The 19,308-nt window shown below is 38.1% G+C and overlaps 5 protein-coding genes across 5 annotated transcripts; 1 reads left to right on the top strand and 4 right to left on the bottom strand.

Moving 5' to 3' along the window:
* Positions 1-1,386: 1,386 nt before the first annotated feature.
* Positions 1,387-2,108, top strand: LOC134646370 (gamma-crystallin M1). The gene is made up of 3 exons (XM_063500248.1): positions 1,387-1,395; positions 1,479-1,730; positions 1,833-2,108. The coding sequence occupies exons 1-3, from the start codon at positions 1,387-1,389 to the stop codon at positions 2,106-2,108; spliced, it is 537 nt and encodes a 178-aa protein (XP_063356318.1).
* Positions 2,109-5,759: 3,651 nt separating this feature from the next.
* Positions 5,760-6,537, bottom strand: LOC134645068 (gamma-crystallin M3-like). The gene is made up of 3 exons (XM_063498326.2): positions 6,523-6,537; positions 6,154-6,393; positions 5,760-6,038 (listed from the first exon to the last, which is right to left on the bottom strand). Exons 1-3 carry the CDS (start codon positions 6,535-6,537, stop codon positions 5,760-5,762), a joined length of 534 nt encoding a protein of 177 aa, XP_063354396.1.
* Positions 6,538-9,103: 2,566 nt separating this feature from the next.
* On the bottom strand, positions 9,104-10,168 carry LOC134645066 (gamma-crystallin M3-like). Its single transcript, XM_063498324.1, has 3 exons — positions 10,157-10,168; positions 9,808-10,050; positions 9,104-9,379 (listed from the first exon to the last, which is right to left on the bottom strand). The coding sequence occupies exons 1-3, from the start codon at positions 10,166-10,168 to the stop codon at positions 9,104-9,106; spliced, it is 531 nt and encodes a 176-aa protein (XP_063354394.1).
* Positions 10,169-11,173: 1,005 nt separating this feature from the next.
* On the bottom strand, positions 11,174-11,921 carry LOC134645067 (gamma-crystallin M3-like). The gene is made up of 3 exons (XM_063498325.2): positions 11,892-11,921; positions 11,536-11,778; positions 11,174-11,449 (listed from the first exon to the last, which is right to left on the bottom strand). The coding sequence occupies exons 1-3, from the start codon at positions 11,919-11,921 to the stop codon at positions 11,174-11,176; spliced, it is 549 nt and encodes a 182-aa protein (XP_063354395.1).
* Positions 11,922-13,899: 1,978 nt separating this feature from the next.
* On the bottom strand, positions 13,900-14,637 carry LOC134644296 (gamma-crystallin M3-like). The gene is made up of 3 exons (XM_063497195.2): positions 14,605-14,637; positions 14,269-14,511; positions 13,900-14,178 (listed from the first exon to the last, which is right to left on the bottom strand). Exons 1-3 carry the CDS (start codon positions 14,635-14,637, stop codon positions 13,900-13,902), a joined length of 555 nt encoding a protein of 184 aa, XP_063353265.1.
* Positions 14,638-19,308: the final 4,671 nt, after the last annotated feature.

Genomic DNA, 19,308 nt, shown 5'->3' with positions numbered 1-19,308 from the left:
CCACTCTTTAGAACAAAGTTAAACAAAGCCCTAATGTCAGTCAGGAGAGATATGTTTCCAGATGTGATTTTCTTTTACATTTTTCCTATCAAAGTTGTAGACCACATGGAGCAATCCTCCTTCAAAATCCCAGCTCACGATGTTCGCGATGGCTTATCAGTATTTCTACTTACGACAAACTAGTTGAATTGAATTTGGAAGAACCGTCTAATATATACGTCTCACTTGAACAACTGTATAGTTATTACATAGCCTAAAACCCAATCATAACAACAGTGTCTTTTTTCAGGACTTCCTAATAAACTCAACTTTTCAAAATAAGGGAACTGAGTGTCTTTATATAATTTTAGTTACAGTGTAAGAAGAAGAGGCAGATCAGTGATAGAAATGAGTGGTTCTGATCCAAATTTGCAAAAACGTTTAAACAAATGTCTGCAAATGAAAAAGTAAATTAATGCAACTGAAATGAATTAGTACAATATCACCATATTGCTAATGCTTTTTCTCCAGCCAGCTGCTGTTAAAGTATTGCAAAAAAAGGAGCAACCAGATGTTGCATGATGGAATTAGAGGAGTGACACATTTTTAATTTTAATTTCTTTAGAATTAAGCTGTATGAATGCAAATTAAAGTATTCTCCATAGGTATATGTACATAAACTGTCTGAACTTTTAATATTGCATAAATCCATCTACTGCTAACCTACTTTTTACCCTTTTTTAGTAACTTAGATTCATCAAAAGTAAGAACACTGAATAATTAGTTACTATATTTTATGAGATTAGAATGTTGATAGCTGTGTCTGTGTTTGTTTAAAGGCTGTGTATCTTACTGTAGCTTGTGTATGGCCTTTCATCTCATGATTATTTATCACACTTTAATCTTATAGTATAATAACATCCGTAAGAACTTAATAAAACATGCAGATTCTCCTTTAAATGAAACTCAGTCTTTTAAGTTATGGAACATATTTCTTATTATCAAGAGTCCTGAAAGCCGGCAGTTAGTATATTTATTTCTTTGTATTAACTGAATCTTTCTACAGTTTGTCAGAAGTTTACCACAGATGTAGCCTGATGTCATGTTCTTTCCATCCCTGATTACTAACTGTATGTGAAGAGCCTTCTGACTCAAAATGGAACACACACAAAGCATATGCTTATAATAGACAATACGGATGACTGCTGCCAGAAATGTATGGATGGAGAACCATTGTTAGTCATTTATAGGCCCCGTTCAGCAAAAGTAATACTGCTAATTCATCAGCTTTGCACATTTGAATAACAACACATCATGGCCCCTGGGATTTTGTATAAAAAGGCCCTGGAATCATGGAGTTGGCAGAGCAAGTTGAACCATCCACTGGGAACAATCTAAACCACCATCATGGGCAAGGTAATGGGATGATTTTTACTGTAAAAGGAAGCAAAAATAATCTTCTTTAATCGATTTACTGATTTATCATTTTGTTTTTTCAGATCGTCTTCTACGAGGACAGGAACTTCCAGGGTCGCTCCTATGAGTGCACGAGCGACTGCTCTGACATGACCTCCTACCTGAGCAGGTGCCAGTCCTGCAGGGTGGAGAGCGGCTGCTTCATGGTCTATGAGCGTCCCAACTACATGGGCATGCAGTTCTTCCTCAGGAGGGGCGAGTACCATGACATGCAGCGCATGATGAGCATGGGAATGATGTTTGATTCCATCAGATCCTGCAGAATGATCCCCTTTGTAAGACGTGCTTCACTTTTGCTACTATAATTTTGATTCATTATTAATTTTTAAAATGCTCGTTAGTAATCATACTTACATTTTCTCTACATTTAATTACAGCACAGAGGCCAGTTCAGGATGAGGATCTATGAGAGGGAGAACTTCGGTGGTCAGATGTACGAGCTGATGGATGACTGCGACAGCATCATGGACCGCTACCGCATGTCCGACTGCATGTCCTGCAACGTGATGGATGGCCACTGGCTGATGTACGAGCAAGCCCACTACAGAGGCAGGATGATGTACCTGAGGCCCGGAGAGTACAGGAGCTTCAGTCAGATGGGAATGAGCGGGATGAGGTTCATGAGCATGAGGCGCATCACTGATATGTGCTAGACTTCTCATTTGACTTCAGTAAATAAAAGCAATGTGTACTTCATAACCACATTTGTCACATGCACTTTCTTTATCTTGCTACATTTTTTATGTAGCTACATCTACGTACCTAACTGCAAGAAAGCATTCCCTAACTGTACCCAAAATTATGTTTTACTCAATAACTAAATATATACATAATTATCATGTTCAGCTTAAAAAATAATAAGAACGATCAGCAGTTTTATAGCAAAGTCAAGACAGCTTCCATTCAGTAAATGATGAGGCTAAGTCTATAGAACAACCCTAGGCTTTTGCGTTCAGCCATCCTCAGTTAGCATACGAACTTTTATTCTAGTAGAACTAAAGACCATAACAACTAGGACAAATAAGACTGTAAATACAACAACAGCATAAGCATTCAAATCTGCAATAACTGACCTACGAAGCTTAGATACAGTAATGTTGTTAAAACTGATGTATTAGGCCAGAACGTCACTTAATATTTCACTTTATCATGCATTGTCAATATTTTTCCAAAAATGTACTTTTTTGGAAAATAAATATTATATTTAATTAAAAACTGAACAACTAACTAACTAATCAAAATATCTACACTCTTGTTTGTAGCACCAAAGAAAAATACACCTAATTTACCCATTTTTCATTGAACACATACACAAAGGAGGAGGAGGAGAAGAAATATATAGATAGAAATATATAGAGGTCTGTTGAGAATAAACAATTTTTTTTCAATTTTCGATTTTTTCCCCGTTTTTTTACGATTGAAAAACACCAAAATAATTATTTGCTTTGCTAAACTAATTAGCCTAATTTAGCAAAATAAACTATATTAATATTTACGTTTTATTTTACTAAAATAAAAAAATAAATTATCTAATAAAAAAGTAAATTCAATAGTTTTTCTTTAATTGTTTAATTTGGTAAAATGAAAACAAGGAATATCACAGATCTAGGTGGACTCAAACACAGGACTCAACATCAAGTTCAGTGCATTTATTTACAGTGAATAATGTGTAACACAGAAGATCAACAGTAGTGATGGTCCCAGTCCCCTCAGGCAAAGTTTTCCACAGAGCCACACTTTCCCACAGATTCTCTCTACAGCTCACCAACACAGGTTTCTCTGGGAGGATCACAAGTTCACAGGGAAACAATGAGTGAGATTCTTCCTTGGAGGAAAGCAACATGTACAGAAGCCGTAAAACAATCCAGCAAGGACTGAAGGTCAGCCACCACTGCCTTAAAAAGTTGTCACAACAACAACATCAGGAGCAACTGTGAGACTGAGTGAGACACACACACACACACACACACACACACACACACACACACACACACACACACACACACACACACACACACACACACACACACACACACACGCACACACACACACACACACACACACACACACACACACAGACAGAGGAGAGGTAGAGTGCTTATAAGAGAGAGAGAGATAGAAAGTAGTTAGCCAACTGGAGAGGACAAAGGGAACATGACAGTAACATCAAACGAAGATCTTTTTGTAATGCAAAAACAATTTCAAATTTTGATTTATCTGACCTCTAACAGAGGAATTTTCCAATTTGCTTCAGTCCATTTTTAATCAGCTTTCAGTGTTTTTCCTGATGATATGTTTCATTAACCTATATTTGTGGATGGCACAGCAAACTGTGCTCAGAGACAATGGAAGAGTTCCTGAGCCCATACAGTGCATTTCCATGAAGCTGCCTGAAGATCACACGTTGCACAACTACACACAACCTTTTGATGATATACTGCACATCACAATGACATATTAAAAACTCATATACTCAACTCTGCTGAACCCGTAAATGCATTTTCCTTACAAATCTGCAGAGGTGGCAAAAGTACAGACATTCTGCACGTAATTAGAAGTACAGATACTAGTATTACAAACTAGTTCAGTAAAAGTTGAAGATTCAGCTTCTTTACTTAAGTAAAAGTGAAAAAGTACAGGTTCTGAAATGTAAGAAAACTAGTAATGTAATGTAATAATAAAATTAATCAGTAGATGGGAATACAAATTTGATTTTAATTCTAATTGTGTTTAGCTTTAATCAGAAGAATAACATACAGTATATCTATTTTCTTTTGCCTATATTGCAAAAGTGCCTGTAAACAGGAAATTAGTAGTTTAAAGAGGAATTCTGCAGGTGGTGGGACCCTAAATTCGGTTGTATTGAAAAGAAAAGAATCACAGAGCTTCAGTAGATGTTCTTTGTGTACAGGCTGTGAAACCACAGCCACTGTGCACCAGTCACACACTGTTCTTTAATTTAAATCCATCACAGTGCAGCAAACTAACCTGTTTAACCTGCAGAGGATTTTCATGCAGACTTCGAATAACACAGTCAGTCTACCTCAGTTCGTTTTGCAGCAGGTTTCATGATATGACAAAAACAACAACATAATGTTAGACCCGATATCTGATTTAAAACATGAGGACTTACATGTAAGCTTTAAATTTCCAGTTTATCCAACCCCACTGAGCGGTCCTTTAAATCTAAGCTCTCTTCTTCCTCTCCTGTCCTGTCTTTCTTATCTTTCTCCATCTCTGAGTGACGTTAGCTCTCTTTCCTTTCTCTCCCTGTGAAATGCACCAGCGACAACTTACGGACACCTGTAGTTATTCTAGTGCTGTGCCAAAAACCCCTATAAAACAGAGGCTTTGCTTCTGTTCTGTTGTTTTATTTTAATTTTGCTAATTCAAGTTTAGAAAGTTCTTGTGACTCCAACAAAATGGATATTGTTCTGTTTACTGAACTGTGCAGAACAAAAGAGTATTATCACACCAACAGGTCACAGTGCAGTTCTGCTGTGGATCAACCTGGCTCCTTTATAAACTGTTACAGTGCAAACAACATTGTTTTTGCTTTCATTGTTTTCTTCCTAAAAAGAAAGTTGGTATGACTGCAGTATATTTACACAATTTGTTTAGCTTTAATAAGAGAAAAAAAATTGCAGATTTAAAGCTGGCAATGTCTTCTTATGAATAGCATGTCCTATATATGTGACTATGTGTTATAACCTGCCATCTTTAATTTAATTAAATTGTAATTATTCTAACTAGAAACAGCATATGCTATTGAAAAATATTAAAGAATTAGTTGCCATTTATTCTGTATGCTGCCTTTTATGCATACATTTCCTTATATTCAAAATTACATTGGCACAATTATTAAATTATGTGTAATTTAAATTGTTGTGCCTTTTTACAGGTTGTTGCATGAATAAAAAGGCAAATGTTGCAGAACAGAAGGACTGCATTCACATATACTGCATTTCTAATATTGCTGTGTATTTAATGTATTTATAATTTGCCTAAATGTAACCATTTACTGTGGTTACATTTACAGATATAAATAAAAATGGTGATATGCTGTCATCTGGTGGTGTGCAGCATAGTGACCCTAAAGGTTTGCTGTTAAACTGAATACACAGCATAGCACTTAAAAGTTAGCTGTTGCTACTTACAGGGTTATAATTTACACAAAAATGTAGCCTATGTTTGCGTGTCTTATTTTGGTTTGTTGTGCAAGTTTCCGATCACTCAGTGACAAATTCATTTAAAAGAGAATTATTAGATTTTTATTTAAAATCATGCTTTTATACAGTGGTGCTCTAATAACAGGAATCCATGATGCGCCTCATGCTATTGAACCTCATTCCACTCATTCCCATGTCCCTGAAGCTCCTGTACTCTCCGGGCCTCAGGTACATCATCCTGCCTCTGTAGTGGGGCTGCTCGTACATCAGCCAGTGGCCATCCATCACGTGGCAGGACTGGCAGTCGGACATGCGGTAGCGATCCATCATGTTTTCGCAGTCGTCCATCAGTTCGTACATCTGACCTCCGAAGTTCTCCCTCTCATAGATCCTCATCCTGAACTGGCCTCTGTGCTGTAAATTGAAATGAATAACAATGAATCAAAGAGATCTCGTTAATATGCTTTCGCCAGGTTCAGCATCTTACACCATATGTCAGATATTAGAAGGAGTTTTCAGTTTACAGTACCATGGGGATCATGCGGCAGGACCTAATACAATCACTCATGCCCATACGCTGGTAGTCAGAGTACTCTCCCCTCCTGACAAAGAACTGATTTCCCATGTAGTTGGTACGGTCGTAGACCATGAAGCAGCCGCTCTCCACCCTGCAGGAGTGGCACCTGCTCAGGTAGGAGGACATGTCAGCACAGTCGCTGCTGGTCTCATAGGAACGACCCTGGAAGTTCCTGTCCTCGTAGAAGATGATCTGAAATTGAAAAAAAGAGAAAAAACAAGGACTGTTTGATATCGTACTTTTTGCATGGCATCCACATTTGTTCAGTATCCAATCAAATGCAAAAAATCCGAACAATGAAATAGCCAAAGCTGCACACACCTTGCCCATGGTCATGGTTTCAGTTAGAACTCTTTAGGCTCAGAAGGACTGCACAGTTTTCACGACATCCCACGAGTTGCTTTTATACCTGACCTCACGCCGAAAGATACATGACCCCATTGTTCAAATTCCTGACAGAGCAACATGGAGCAGAGGCCCCCCGTGTACGTTTCAATTCAAAGGGACCTTCAACGGATCGTGATTTGCGGGGGTTGCATTTGTGAGAAGAGGCCCCGCTGTGTATTGTCTTTGCAGCTGAATAACAGAGAGAGCGTGTTTTCCACAAACATAGCATTCTTTGAAGGCCTCATTAAAGTTTTCATCTCTAATGTTTCACAGGTGAAAGAACATTCAGTTTTTTTGTTTTTGTTGCCTAAAATTAGCCAAAAATCAAATCTTTAAAATCTGTTAAAATTTAATTGGACTCAATAGAGGATTGAATCAACTCATTAAAACTGAGTAAACCTATAAAACCTATAAGGGACAGATAATCTACTGATATGTTACTCTAAATATGTCTCCATCAAGTATTTTTTGGCCCTCATTTAGTTTAATGTAATGAATGAGATGTTGCCAATGAATTTCATGGATATCATGGTGATTTATTCATGAAGTTAATCCTTACATAATTTGTAGACGATATTCAAGCCCTTTCATAACAAGTGTACTGCAGGTGATTTCTTCTTTTTTAACCCATTAACTTGAATACTGGAGTTATACGCATGGCTGTGTGATTGACATGTCTCTTGACACTATTAGCTGTAGACAATGTTTTTGGCAAATGTTTTCATGTGATGTACAGTATAGTCTCACTTCCATTAAATTTGGGCATTTTGATGAGGGAAGTTATAGTGCTTTATTAGGCTGTTAGCACTGAGTAGCAGATAACTGCTGCTGTTACTTGGAGCTATATAAATAAAATTGAACTGAATTGAAATTGAATTATTTATACAGCATGCTAACCAGGCTTTTCCACATTTCTACCTGGCTTAGGATTCCACTCTGTCATCCAAACCTGGTCACTTTTGGCTCCCAAAACAAACAAACAAACAAACAAACAAACAAACAAACAAACAAACAAACAAACAAACAAACAAACAAACAAACAAACAAACAAACAAACAAACAAACAAACAAACAAACATTGGCCAAAACATTAGCACTAACGTCTTAAAATGTGTTCCAACACCAGTGGGTGACCTCAAAGTGGAAATGTTAATGTTTTATAGCTGATGAAATGTTTTATTTGTTAATGAAATTGTCATTGACAAATTAAGAGTGGATACCCATGCAGTCCTCCCATGACTTTCCTTCCTATGTATGTATGAGAAAAAAAGAGTTTTTCTATATTACTGTAATTTCTCACATAAAAACAATACACTGGGTATAGATGTAGGTTGTTAAGATCTGGAGTTATACTCTTTGACTTCAGCCATTAAAACAATAAATCAAAATCTCTAAAAATCAAAGAAGGTTGTAAGATCCTCGGTGAGGTAGAGTAACTATTGCTTTCTTCCTTTAAGGTTTCCTAGCTTTAACTTCTACATATTTTAGTTTTCTTTACAGTTTAACACATTTCCAGCTGCTGCTTTCTTATGAGATTATTTCTGACTTATAATAATAATTTTTAGACAACAACAAGCATTGTTTGTCTTTTTCAGGCAGTCTGATACAGATGGGTCAGATATAAATGTTCGCTCTTGGATATGATGTGAAAAACAAGGTTTGTTATAAGGCCAATGTTGATACATGGCCATATAACTGGATCAGAACTAGATTGTATTTTCTTCTGAAAGTGACAAGAATGACCGAAACAGTGCTCTTACTGTGCATATTTATTGGAAGAAATCTGATGTCGCAAGTCGCAAGAAAAACATCTTTCATTTTTTGATATGAAAAATACTTTCGTGCAACAATCTTTGGCTTTTAATTGGAGTCACAAAGACCTGGTTTCCTTTTTGATGGTCACGTCAAAACAAATAACTAACTTCTAAGTCAACTGATGCTATCAAATGAATATGTGTACAGACTTGAATATTGCCATTCTATTAAAAGTGCATTACAAGGAAAGAGAAGGACATTTTTTTCACATGCCACAAATCTGTGTTAGCACATGTTGATGGAGTCCGTTATGTTAAGGTAGAATGAACGCTTCATGGACTGTGTCTTTAAGAACTGATCAGTCACTACATTATATGCTACAAAACAAATCAGGCATAATTAAATAACTATATGAGTCTAACTGAAAATGTTCAAAGATACTTTAAAATATTCTTAATCGCTTTTTAAAAATCACCAATAACTCCAACCATATTTACAATAATCTTCAGAAGAGACGAGGTCGCCTGAAAAACCTGGAAGATGTATGTATATTTCAATAATTACTAGGAGAAAATAATGATGGGGAGCAAGACTTTACCAAATCTTATTTTCTACTGTTTATTTCAATTTTGGAATCACATAACAAAATTTAAAGGGATAGTTAAATCACATTAATTGATTACCACTATTACAAATTGTGTATGCCATCTGGTGCATGAAAATTCTTTTATTTCTTTACGAGATTAAAATGTATTTGTTGTTAACAGGATTCATTGATGCGTCTGATGGAGCTGAATCTCATTCCGTCATATCCCATGTCCCTGAAGCTCCTGTACTCTCCGGGCCTCAGGTACATCATCCTGCCTCTGTAGTGGGGCTGCTCGTACATCAGCCAGTGGCCATCCATCACGTTGCAGGACTGGCAGTCGGACATGCGGTAGCGGTCTTGGAAGTTGTCGCAGTCGTCCATGAGCTCATACATCTGACCTCCGAAGTTCTCCCTCTCATATATCCTTACTCTGTAGGACCCTTTGTGCTGTTAATATTAGAATGTAAGGATGAATTATTTTATATAATAAACCTTATTTATATAGTATATATTAAACCAAGTTACAAAGTGCTTCAAAGAAAGAAATTGAAAAGACAGACATAAAAAATTTCCTAAAAGTTTTAAAATAGTGCTTCAAGAAGATATTTAAGTTGCTATTTTGATTTCAATGGACAAACTGTTCCACAGTGTGAGAGCGTTAATGACAGAGGCCCCAAACCAGCAAAGCCTTATTACCAATTTAAGGAACCCAGACCAGCGTATGTAAGAGACGAAGGTTTTTATATACTATTCATTCTGTGTACTATTGTTGATGGACATCTTGCAAAAGCCATATCACATATGACACATAGGTTATTATTATTATTAGGCCGTATTAGTTCATATATGAAAGTTTAGCAATCTCGGTACTGTACCATGGGGATCATACGACAGGATCTGATGCAATCGCTGAAACCTATCATACGTTGGTAGTCTGAGTACTCGCCCCTCTTCATGAAATACTGGTTTCCGATGAAGTTTGGGCGGTCATAGACCATGAAGCAGCCGCTCTCCACCCTGCAGGAATGACACCTGCTCAGGTGAGAGGACATATCAGCACAGTCGCTGCTGGTCTCATAGGAGCGACCCTGGAAGTTCCTGTCCTCGTAGAAGATGATCTGGATCCAACAGACGAGGCAGAATTCAGTAAACATTTTAAAATCATAGCTTTTGTTTTTGGTCAGAAAGATAAAAATTTTGATCTATTTTCTCTAATACACGTACCTTGCCGTGCATCGTGGCTGATAGACTGAATGACGCTATAGCAATCCTATCCCAGATTTAAGCCTTTTTTATAGCTAACGTGACATCCAGACAGTTGATGTCACCATTGTATGGAAACCATGAGTCAGCAGCATCCAATGTTAGTCCCTCTGTGAATGCTGATGGGAAAGGGTTGTTATGCATCCTCTGACAGGCTCTATTATTCTAGATCAAAAGAGTTTCTTTGTGATTACCTTGAAAATGATTTAATGTTTTTATTTTGTGGTGATATACTCAAAAAGTAATAGAGTAGTATTTAAATGTAGTTATTTGTGCTAGTACCACAAATGCTGTTGTTAAACTGATACTACACCCTGAATGTATGTAAATGGTAATGCAATGGTGCTTAAGCTAATTTATAAAGGTTCATGTTTTTTTATCTATACTGCAGCAAATAATTGGTTAATGTTAGACACATACACACACACTTACTTATAACAAGGTGGTGCTTTTCTTTGGTTTGTATTTAACATTCATTTCAGGAGTAATCTGAAGGTATTATGTGGCATACTATAATATAACATTTCAGTGAAAGTTTAAGTGGAAAAAACAATTAAATTAAATATTATATTTACTTTGTTTGGAGTTTTAAGTTAACACTGCTTAATAACTTACTGATCTGCAATAAAGAGGTTTTTAATCAAAACTAGACTTTGACGTGGTTTAATAGAACAACAATATTTAATGTGTGCTGTGTATAATACTGGGATTAGTTTCAAAAACTGTGGAACACTTTTTAATTATTTATAGTGAATTAAATTTTTCCCCCAAGTTCATGTGGTGCATTTATTATTTAATTAAGTTGATGGTGATGGTGTGTGTCTCTAGAGAATAATGTAACCATTTCATTGTGCTTTTTTCCCTTTCAAACCCCTTTAATGATCGTTTATTCACTGTATTAGCGGAGATAATAAAGAACAACACAAAAAGTCACTGATGTAAGTTTTTGTCTTTATCTTTTATTTTTTATGAATTTGTTTAGCACATGTCCATGATGCGCCTCATGCTCATGAACCTCATTCCGCTCATTCCCATCTCCCTGAAGCTCCTGTACTCTCCGGGCCTCAGGTACATCATCCTGCCTCTGTAGTGGGGCTGCTCGTACATCAGCCAGTGGCCATCCATCACGTTGCAGGACATGCAGTCGGACATGCGGTAGCGGTCCATGATGCTGTCGCAGTCGTCCATCAGCTCGTACATCTGACCACCGAAGTTCTCCCTCTCATAGATCCTCATCCTGAACTGGCCTCTGTACTGTTAGAGAGAATGGAAAAATAATTAATGTGTTATGGAGTTTGCACTTGTACTAGAAACAGGATTTCATGTTGCATTCTACCTACCATGGGGATCATACGGCAAGACCTGATACCACCGCTCATGCCCATCATGCTCATGTAGTCAGCGTACTCGCCCCTCCTCATGAAATACTGGTTTCCCATGTAGTTGGGGCGGTCATAGACCATGAAGCAGCCGCTCTCCACCCTGCAGGAGTGACACCTGCTCAGGTAGGAGGACATGTCGGCGCAATCGCTCATGCACTCATAGGAGCGACCCTGGAAGTTCCTGTCCTCGTAGAAGATGATCTGAAAAAAAGGAGTGCATTAGCTCATTTAGAGTTCACCGAAATAATACGATCTGTATTCTGTATGCTCTACAACATCAGTGCATATGGCGTTCATGACGTTCATAAGCTCACCTTGCCCATGCTCATGTCAGTGGTGGACATACTTAATGATGAGCTGCTGCTGTTGCTACTGCTACTGCTGCACTGCTGTCCTCTTTGGTTTAACCCTTGCTTTTATACCTGACCAAACCCTACAGAGTCAGTGGGCCCCCATTGTTTAAACCCCTGACCCAGCAACATGGTATAGAGAGCTGTACCAGCATGCGGTACTGTGTCATATAATCACATGATTGGGCAAGCGAAGACTTTAGAAATTTGACCTTTTGACGAGTAACACAAAGCCTCTATTCTCAGCTCTAAGGTTGTCATGCCCATTTAGATGCATAACGTATGTTAAACCAGAGACCTTCAATCAGAGTAACATAAAAAAAATTGATTAAAGTTTTGTAAAGTAGAAAGAACTCACAGTGCATGCTAATGGAATGTAGATGTTTATTGCATATTTTCTTCTGGACATAAGTTAAAATCAGCAACTCAGAAACTGAAAAACATTTTGTAGAATTTGCACTATTAATCGTCATCATCATGATCATTTATTTGGAGGATTATAGATATATTCAGTTTTAGCATGATTTATGTGTCTGTTTTTAACATTATGTTTGCATAATTTTGCAGTGTTTGATTCTTGTAGTATCTGATTTGATTGCCTTCTTAAATAATATAAATATTTCTCAAACTGATAATTGTATTTTACTCTGTAAAAAGGCTAAATCTAAATCAGTGGTTCTTAACCTTGTTGGAGGCACCGAACCCCACCAGTTTCATATGCGCATTCACTGAACCCCTCTTTAGTGAAAAATAAAATATGATTTTTTTCAAATTCAGGACATAGATATGTCTTTTACTGGTGCACGAAATGAGCCGTGCATGTCATGGCGGAGGCTCTGGCGAACCCCTGAGACCGACTCACCGAACCCCTAGGGTTCGATCGAACCCAGGTTAAGAACCACTGATCTAAATACTCTGTATTTAGATTTAGCCTTTTAGAACCTTTTGGCTCTTTATTTATGAATTGAGCTTATGGCAACCATTGTATTTTCTTGCACCAAATGATAAATAAAAATAATAATGCAAGTGGAAACAGATGGGACAATCAGTATTTTCTCAATATACAACATGTTAGAATTAACTTTCACAGTACAACAATCTAAATAAATGTCTGATTTTTTTAAGTGTCTTGTTTTTAACTTCAGGAGTAAAACCATAATGACCAATTATCCAAACACAGTAAATAATGACTCACTGTCTGTATTGTCCCTGATGCATACAGAGTCATTGTTAAAAACTGAATAATATCTGGGATTGTTTATAGTAGACACACCACCTTTAAAATGAAAAAAAAACAAAACAAAACAAAACCCAATACATGTATATGATGACAACAAAATTTTTATTAATAAATATACAACATATCACAGTATTTACAACTTCATTATAGGGTGTAGGTCTGAGTCACTTCAACCGTATACTCAACCAATTTTTAAGCACTTGTAGCTTGTAGCTAAATACTGGACAGATAGTTTCAGAATTCATTTAGTGATTAAAAATAAGAAAATAAGAATAAAAGAAACTTAAACTTAAACTATTAATGATGCATGAAACCAAATTTTAAGCTAAAAAATTTAACATAGATTAGCATTATCAGATGTTTTTATGACCAAGTTAGTGTCAGTCAGATAACACTTACACATGACATAAACAGAAAACATCTGTTAGTTTGGCAATTGTTTGAAAATTCCCTTATTTTAATTTTATCTTTCAGTGTTTGAAAATGCTAATTGGTATCCTATTCAAGATCACACTTTATATTATCAGGTATCATCAGCTGAATACAATTTAGAATCAATATTTGCTTGCTATTGTGTTTGTTGCAGATAAAATTATAAAACTTCAAATATTTTCAGTATATATATGTATCACAACAATGTATCATTTTTTTCATGATGTGTTAATTAATAAGCTCAACAAAGGTCAAAGTACTGTAAAATTATTTTATTTAGTGGCATTGAACAGTGAACATTTAGTAACAGGAGTCCATGATGCGCCTCATGCTCATGAACCTCATCCCGCTCATTCCCATCTCCCTGAAGCTCCTGTACTCTCCAGGCCTCAGGTACATCATCCTGCCTCTGTAGTGGGGCTGCTCGTACATCAGCCAGTGGCCATCCATCACGTTGCAGGACATGCAGTCGGACATGCGGTAGCGGTCCATGATGTTGTCGCAGTCGTCCATCAGCTCGTACATCTGACCACCGAAGTTCTCCCTCTCATAGATCCTCATCCTGAACTGGCCTCTGTACTGTAGGGGAAACAGTTCACAACAAAGAATTTGAATATATAATTCAAGCTTATCTGGAAGAAAATGATATCCACAGCACAGCTTTCCTACCATGGGGATCATACGGCAAGACCTGATGCAGTCTGACATGCCCATCATGCTCATGTAGTCTGAGTACTCGCCCCTCCTCATGAAATACTGGTTTCCCATGTAGTTGGGGCGGTCATAGACCATGAAGCAGCCACTCTCCACCCTGCAGGAGTGACACCTGCTCAGGTAGGAGGTCATGTCAGAGCAGTCGCTCATGCACTCATAGGAGCGACCCTGGAAGTTCCTGTCCTCGTAGAAGATGATCTGAAAAACAGCAAAATAAAATCCTTCTTTAAAAAGCAGCAGTTATTTGGAAGCAGTAATCACTGTTGATTAAAAAAAAAAAGAAATCTGTACCTTGCCCCTCATGCTCATGCCAGTGTTGCTCATGTTGCCTGCAAGTGAGTAGTTACTCCTGCTCCTGTTCTGCTGCTCTACCTGGTTTAACCCTTTTCTTTTATACCTGACCAAACGTAAAGAAACCCCTCCCCTACACCAGAGAACCCATTACTCAGCAACTTGCTAGTGAGGCCCACAGAAAGCAAAGGTTAGGTCCATTTTTTTTTTTTATAGACACTGGGCACCAGCAGTCTTTAGAAAGGCCTTTTCTCTTTTTACAGAATGCATTTTCAACAGTGCTTGTGAAATGTGAATAGGTTGGCCCATGTAATTGTTAAGAATTGTGTTTATGACCTGTGTCACACATAAACTGTCAAAACTGGGTGTTTGAATTGTTTTTCACGGTGAACATGCTTGTTTCCACTGTAGAATATGAAAAATAAATTGACTGTGGCAAAAAGACATTTTAAATTAGTTGCTAATACATTTACATACAACTACATCGTACTCCATCAGAAATTGTTTATATTGTATTTTGGTTATAAATCCTCAAACGGATAAAGAGGAGGAAGAATACATCAACAAAATATTGACTGTGTTAGACAAATGCAAGTATGACATCATGTAACTGTGAGATTAGTGTTAATTACAGAGTGTTTGTTTGATGTTTTTGATCGCTTGACCTTTGGGTAGGTGATGACCCCACCTAACTCTAACTGTACAATGTGTGATGTTTCTTTTTATTAAATTATTCTCCCAGTCTTAGCCAAGGGAACAAAGAAAACACCACAAACTTTCCCCCCAAAAAGTCAGTTTTGGCTTTCTCCAAAATAAAGGAGAGATTTTTACCTATAATGGCTTAACGTTTGTAATACCCTTACCATAACTAAAGAAGCCGTATACAATTTTGCCTTCATTCTGTAAAAACTGAAGCTGTTTTGATCCCTTACTTATAACAGCTTATGTACAAGAAACTGCCTCATGTTTGTTTAAATCTGAAAACACATTTTAGCTCTATTAAATGCTATAAAACTGTCATCTTATTTTTTTTTTTGTCAGAATATTTTTTTTTTTCATGTTATCATACAAGGTCATTATAATAGCAAAACTGCATGAATTTATAGTATTAATTTAGATTATTTTCTGCTACACTGGAGATTTCTTTACTTAAAATTCAATAGAGAACTGGAAAAAAAAAAAAGCTTTTTGGATAAACTTGAGAGGATCATATCAACATAGTATCTGAAAGGTCTCCAAGTCCAAGCTCATTTTCTAGTTGCTGTTCCTTCTGGGTCATAAAAATGCTCTAACATGAAGAAAAAGAGGTCAATGTACCATCCTTTCTGACCTCGTTTGAAGTCTGGGCTTGAGTCTGGCATACATTTCCAGCCAGAGGCTAGCTGTCTTGGTAGAGCTCCATATCTTACTGCAACACCACAGGTGGTGTTCTACAGAGGAGACAATGATCTCATCCTCCAGGGCTGCAAAAACTCAAATAGGTACAAACCAGTAGCATAGGTGGTCATAGTGTTATGTGTATATTTTATGCATGAGATCTCAGTGCTCCGAGAGGAAGTTGGATTTACAGAGGTGACAAAATGGAAAGTGGCCTCATGCTAGAGTATTGAGAGTGAAAGCCCGATGATGAACTCACTTTAGCTCCCAGTGTGGTGGAGAAGTCTCTCTATACCTGGGAGGTGAATTAGGGGCTTGATCAGAAATTACATCCAATGGTATGTTGTGTAATCTGAAAACACAATGAGCCATAATTTCTATTGTTTGCTGGTATGTGGGAAATTCGGGAAGATGCACAAAGTGGTCTGCCTTAGCAAAATACTCCATAATGGTGAGAATGAATGTGTTCCCATTGAAGTGTGTTAGACCAGAGGGAAAATCTAGAGCAAAGTGTGACCAAGGATATTAGGGGTGGATAACAGTCTAAACAGACCAACAGGAGGCAAGTAAGAGGCTGCATTTGGGACACAAATAGCACTGGCAGAGACACATGCAGAAGAGAGGGCCACAAGAAAATTCTCTAGTGAAAGATTATTCAGATACCTAGTTGAGAGGTGAATATGCTGGTGTGTGCCCACTGGTTTACCTGAGAGTAGACTGTACTTGGTACAAAAAGGCAGTTAGTGGGTCCACCTCAAGGGTCAGGTCCATCCAACAATGGATCACTGTCTCAATTTCCTTGGTGAATATACCAACTATTCAGGAAGCTGGGAGAAAACATGTGCTTTCATGTGCTTGGGTTATAGAATAAGTGTTGGGACAAGGCATTTCTAGAGTCTGTGCAATGTTTAATCTTGAAATTCAACTTTACAGAAAATATGGACCATTGCACCTAATGAGAGTTGAGCCATGTAGGTAACTTGGCATAGGCAAAATTCTTGTTGTGTGTCCAAATGAGTGTTTGGCACTCCTCCAGCCAGGTTCTCCTCACTTACAAGGGCAACTTGACAGCCAGTGATTTATAATATCATACTTGCATTCTGCAGGGGAGAGACAGGGAAACAAGCAGGCACAGGGCTGTCATGAAGCAGATGCTTGGCAAGCAGGATGAGGACCCAAATGCAGGACTCGGGAGACAAATTGTAAACTCAAAAACAACTTTGAAGTTGAAGTCTTTAAAAGACATAAAAATATAAAACAATGGTAGAGCTGGATCCAGGAATTCAAAAACTAGGAATCTAGGAGGAAACATGGAACATGGGAGCACACAACCAAGAGGGATGACATGACAAAGGGAAAGGGGAGACTAAGAGAATATATACAGAAGGTAATGAGGCTAGGGGCGTAATAATAAGTCTAAACAATAATCTAAGAAGCAAATAGAACATTAGAATAATAAGCAGAAATTCAAAAGTCCACAAAGGAAAACCTCTACATGTAAAACCCAGGACCATGACACTGGCTAGACAAGGACAGGGACAGAAGTGAATCTCCCTTAAGGGTGGTGAATGCCTGTTCAGCAGCTGTGTCCCAAGTGAGAAGAGCTTTCACTGAGGTGAGTCTTCTGAATGGGCCTGCAATCCTTCTACAGTCACAAATGAGTCTGGGGCAGAGTTTAGTGAATTGTTAATCAGGTTAATTGGAATTTTTTCCCCCTAGTCTTGTATAAGGCTAGAGTCAGTGTCACTACTGGTAGCATGATGAGATACCTGGACCCTACCGAAGTTGCACAGGTGACAAAGGAGCAACTCCTCCAGGATGGCATGTGCCTTGCCAGAAGGTTTGCTGTTTCTACCAGCACAGTCTCAACATTATGTAGGACATCCCAGGAGGCAGGTATTTACTCTAGAATAAGGTTGTTGAAGGCCCTTAATCTGTCAGCAGAACTGGTATCCACTCCTTTGTGGAAAGAGGATGAGCCCTGTCGCAGCCCTGCAAAATGGCCTCCAGCGGGCCAATGGTCTCTGACAAAACAATCAGAAACAAATTACAGTTGTCTGAGGACCCAACATCCATTAGTGGGCCCTGTGCTGCCTGCCCAGCACCGTGGAGACTGATTAGCATTTGTCATAGAATACCATAATTGGCAGGTGACCTGTGTTTTTCACATACGAGAGCAGGTTCACCCTGAGCGCATGTGACTGACATGAAAGGGTCTGGGGAAGCTGTGGAGAATGTTATACTATCTACAACATGTCAGCATGTTTACTAGCAGGTCAGTGATACTCATGGGAAGCATATCTTTGGAGGGACACGCAGACCTCTACAGGCCAGGCAACAACAGCGCCCTGACTGGCGTTAGGTATTGTGATGAAATCCTTGGACCCATTTTCTGATCTTACAATGTTTACTTGCTGCAGTGGGTCCTGGGTTCCTCCTGGTGCACGACAATGCCTGGCCTCCAGTATACAGACAGTTGCTGGAGGATTAAGGAATTGATACCACTAACTGGCCCCCATACTCTCCTAGAATAACTCTGGGATATTGCGTTTCGGTCCATCTGACACCACTAGGTTGCACTTCAGACTGTGGATAGACCGTGGAGTTCAGTGATGCCCTGGTCCAGATCTGGAAGGATCAAGACAAGAAACATTATACAAGTGGTTTGAAGGGAGAACAATATCAATTGCACTATCATAGGAGTAATGTAGACAAGGATTAGGTTAAATCTTTATGAAATACCTCAGTCAAATTATGAAATTTCTTAGCTGCAAAAGTTAAATCTATGGGGCTCAGGCACACAGAACTGAACGGCACCATCTCCTGGAGGACAAGTAGGTTGTAAAGACATTAACTGACAGCAAGTACTCCTTCAGTGACCTTTCATTTTGACCAGTTGATATCAGAGCGGTTTTAACATATAATAGCCAAGAACCAGAGGATTACCAGGATTCTTGATGATCTTGAAACAGAATTTGTGATGATTTCAAGACAAAATGAGATGAATATTTACTGTTTTGCACAAATGTCAACTTATTCGAATTCATGATCCTCTGAAGGGCTTTCTCTTCTGCAACTAAACCATGTAGCGATGATAACACACTCTGGATGAAGCAGCATTAAAAAGACTACAGCAGCTTCTTATGCAGGTTGTTTTTCACATAATCAGTGATTCTCTCATAGATCACCTGCTGCTCAAGATGAGATGCATGAGTCCATCTTCTGTAAACCTCTCTACTCTATAGATATACTCCTATGGATGAGGTGGGACTTCATAATGACAGTGGTAAGTGCCATGGGACAGTTTTTTAAACTGCTTTTTGGACT

This window comes from Pelmatolapia mariae, linkage group LG16_19 (assembly GCF_036321145.2).
Source record: "Pelmatolapia mariae isolate MD_Pm_ZW linkage group LG16_19, Pm_UMD_F_2, whole genome shotgun sequence".
In the NCBI taxonomy this organism is placed as follows: Eukaryota; Metazoa; Chordata; class Actinopteri; order Cichliformes; family Cichlidae; genus Pelmatolapia; species Pelmatolapia mariae.
The sequence above is the reverse complement of the archived record's forward strand: the minus strand, read 5'-3'. Positions and strand labels throughout refer to the sequence as shown.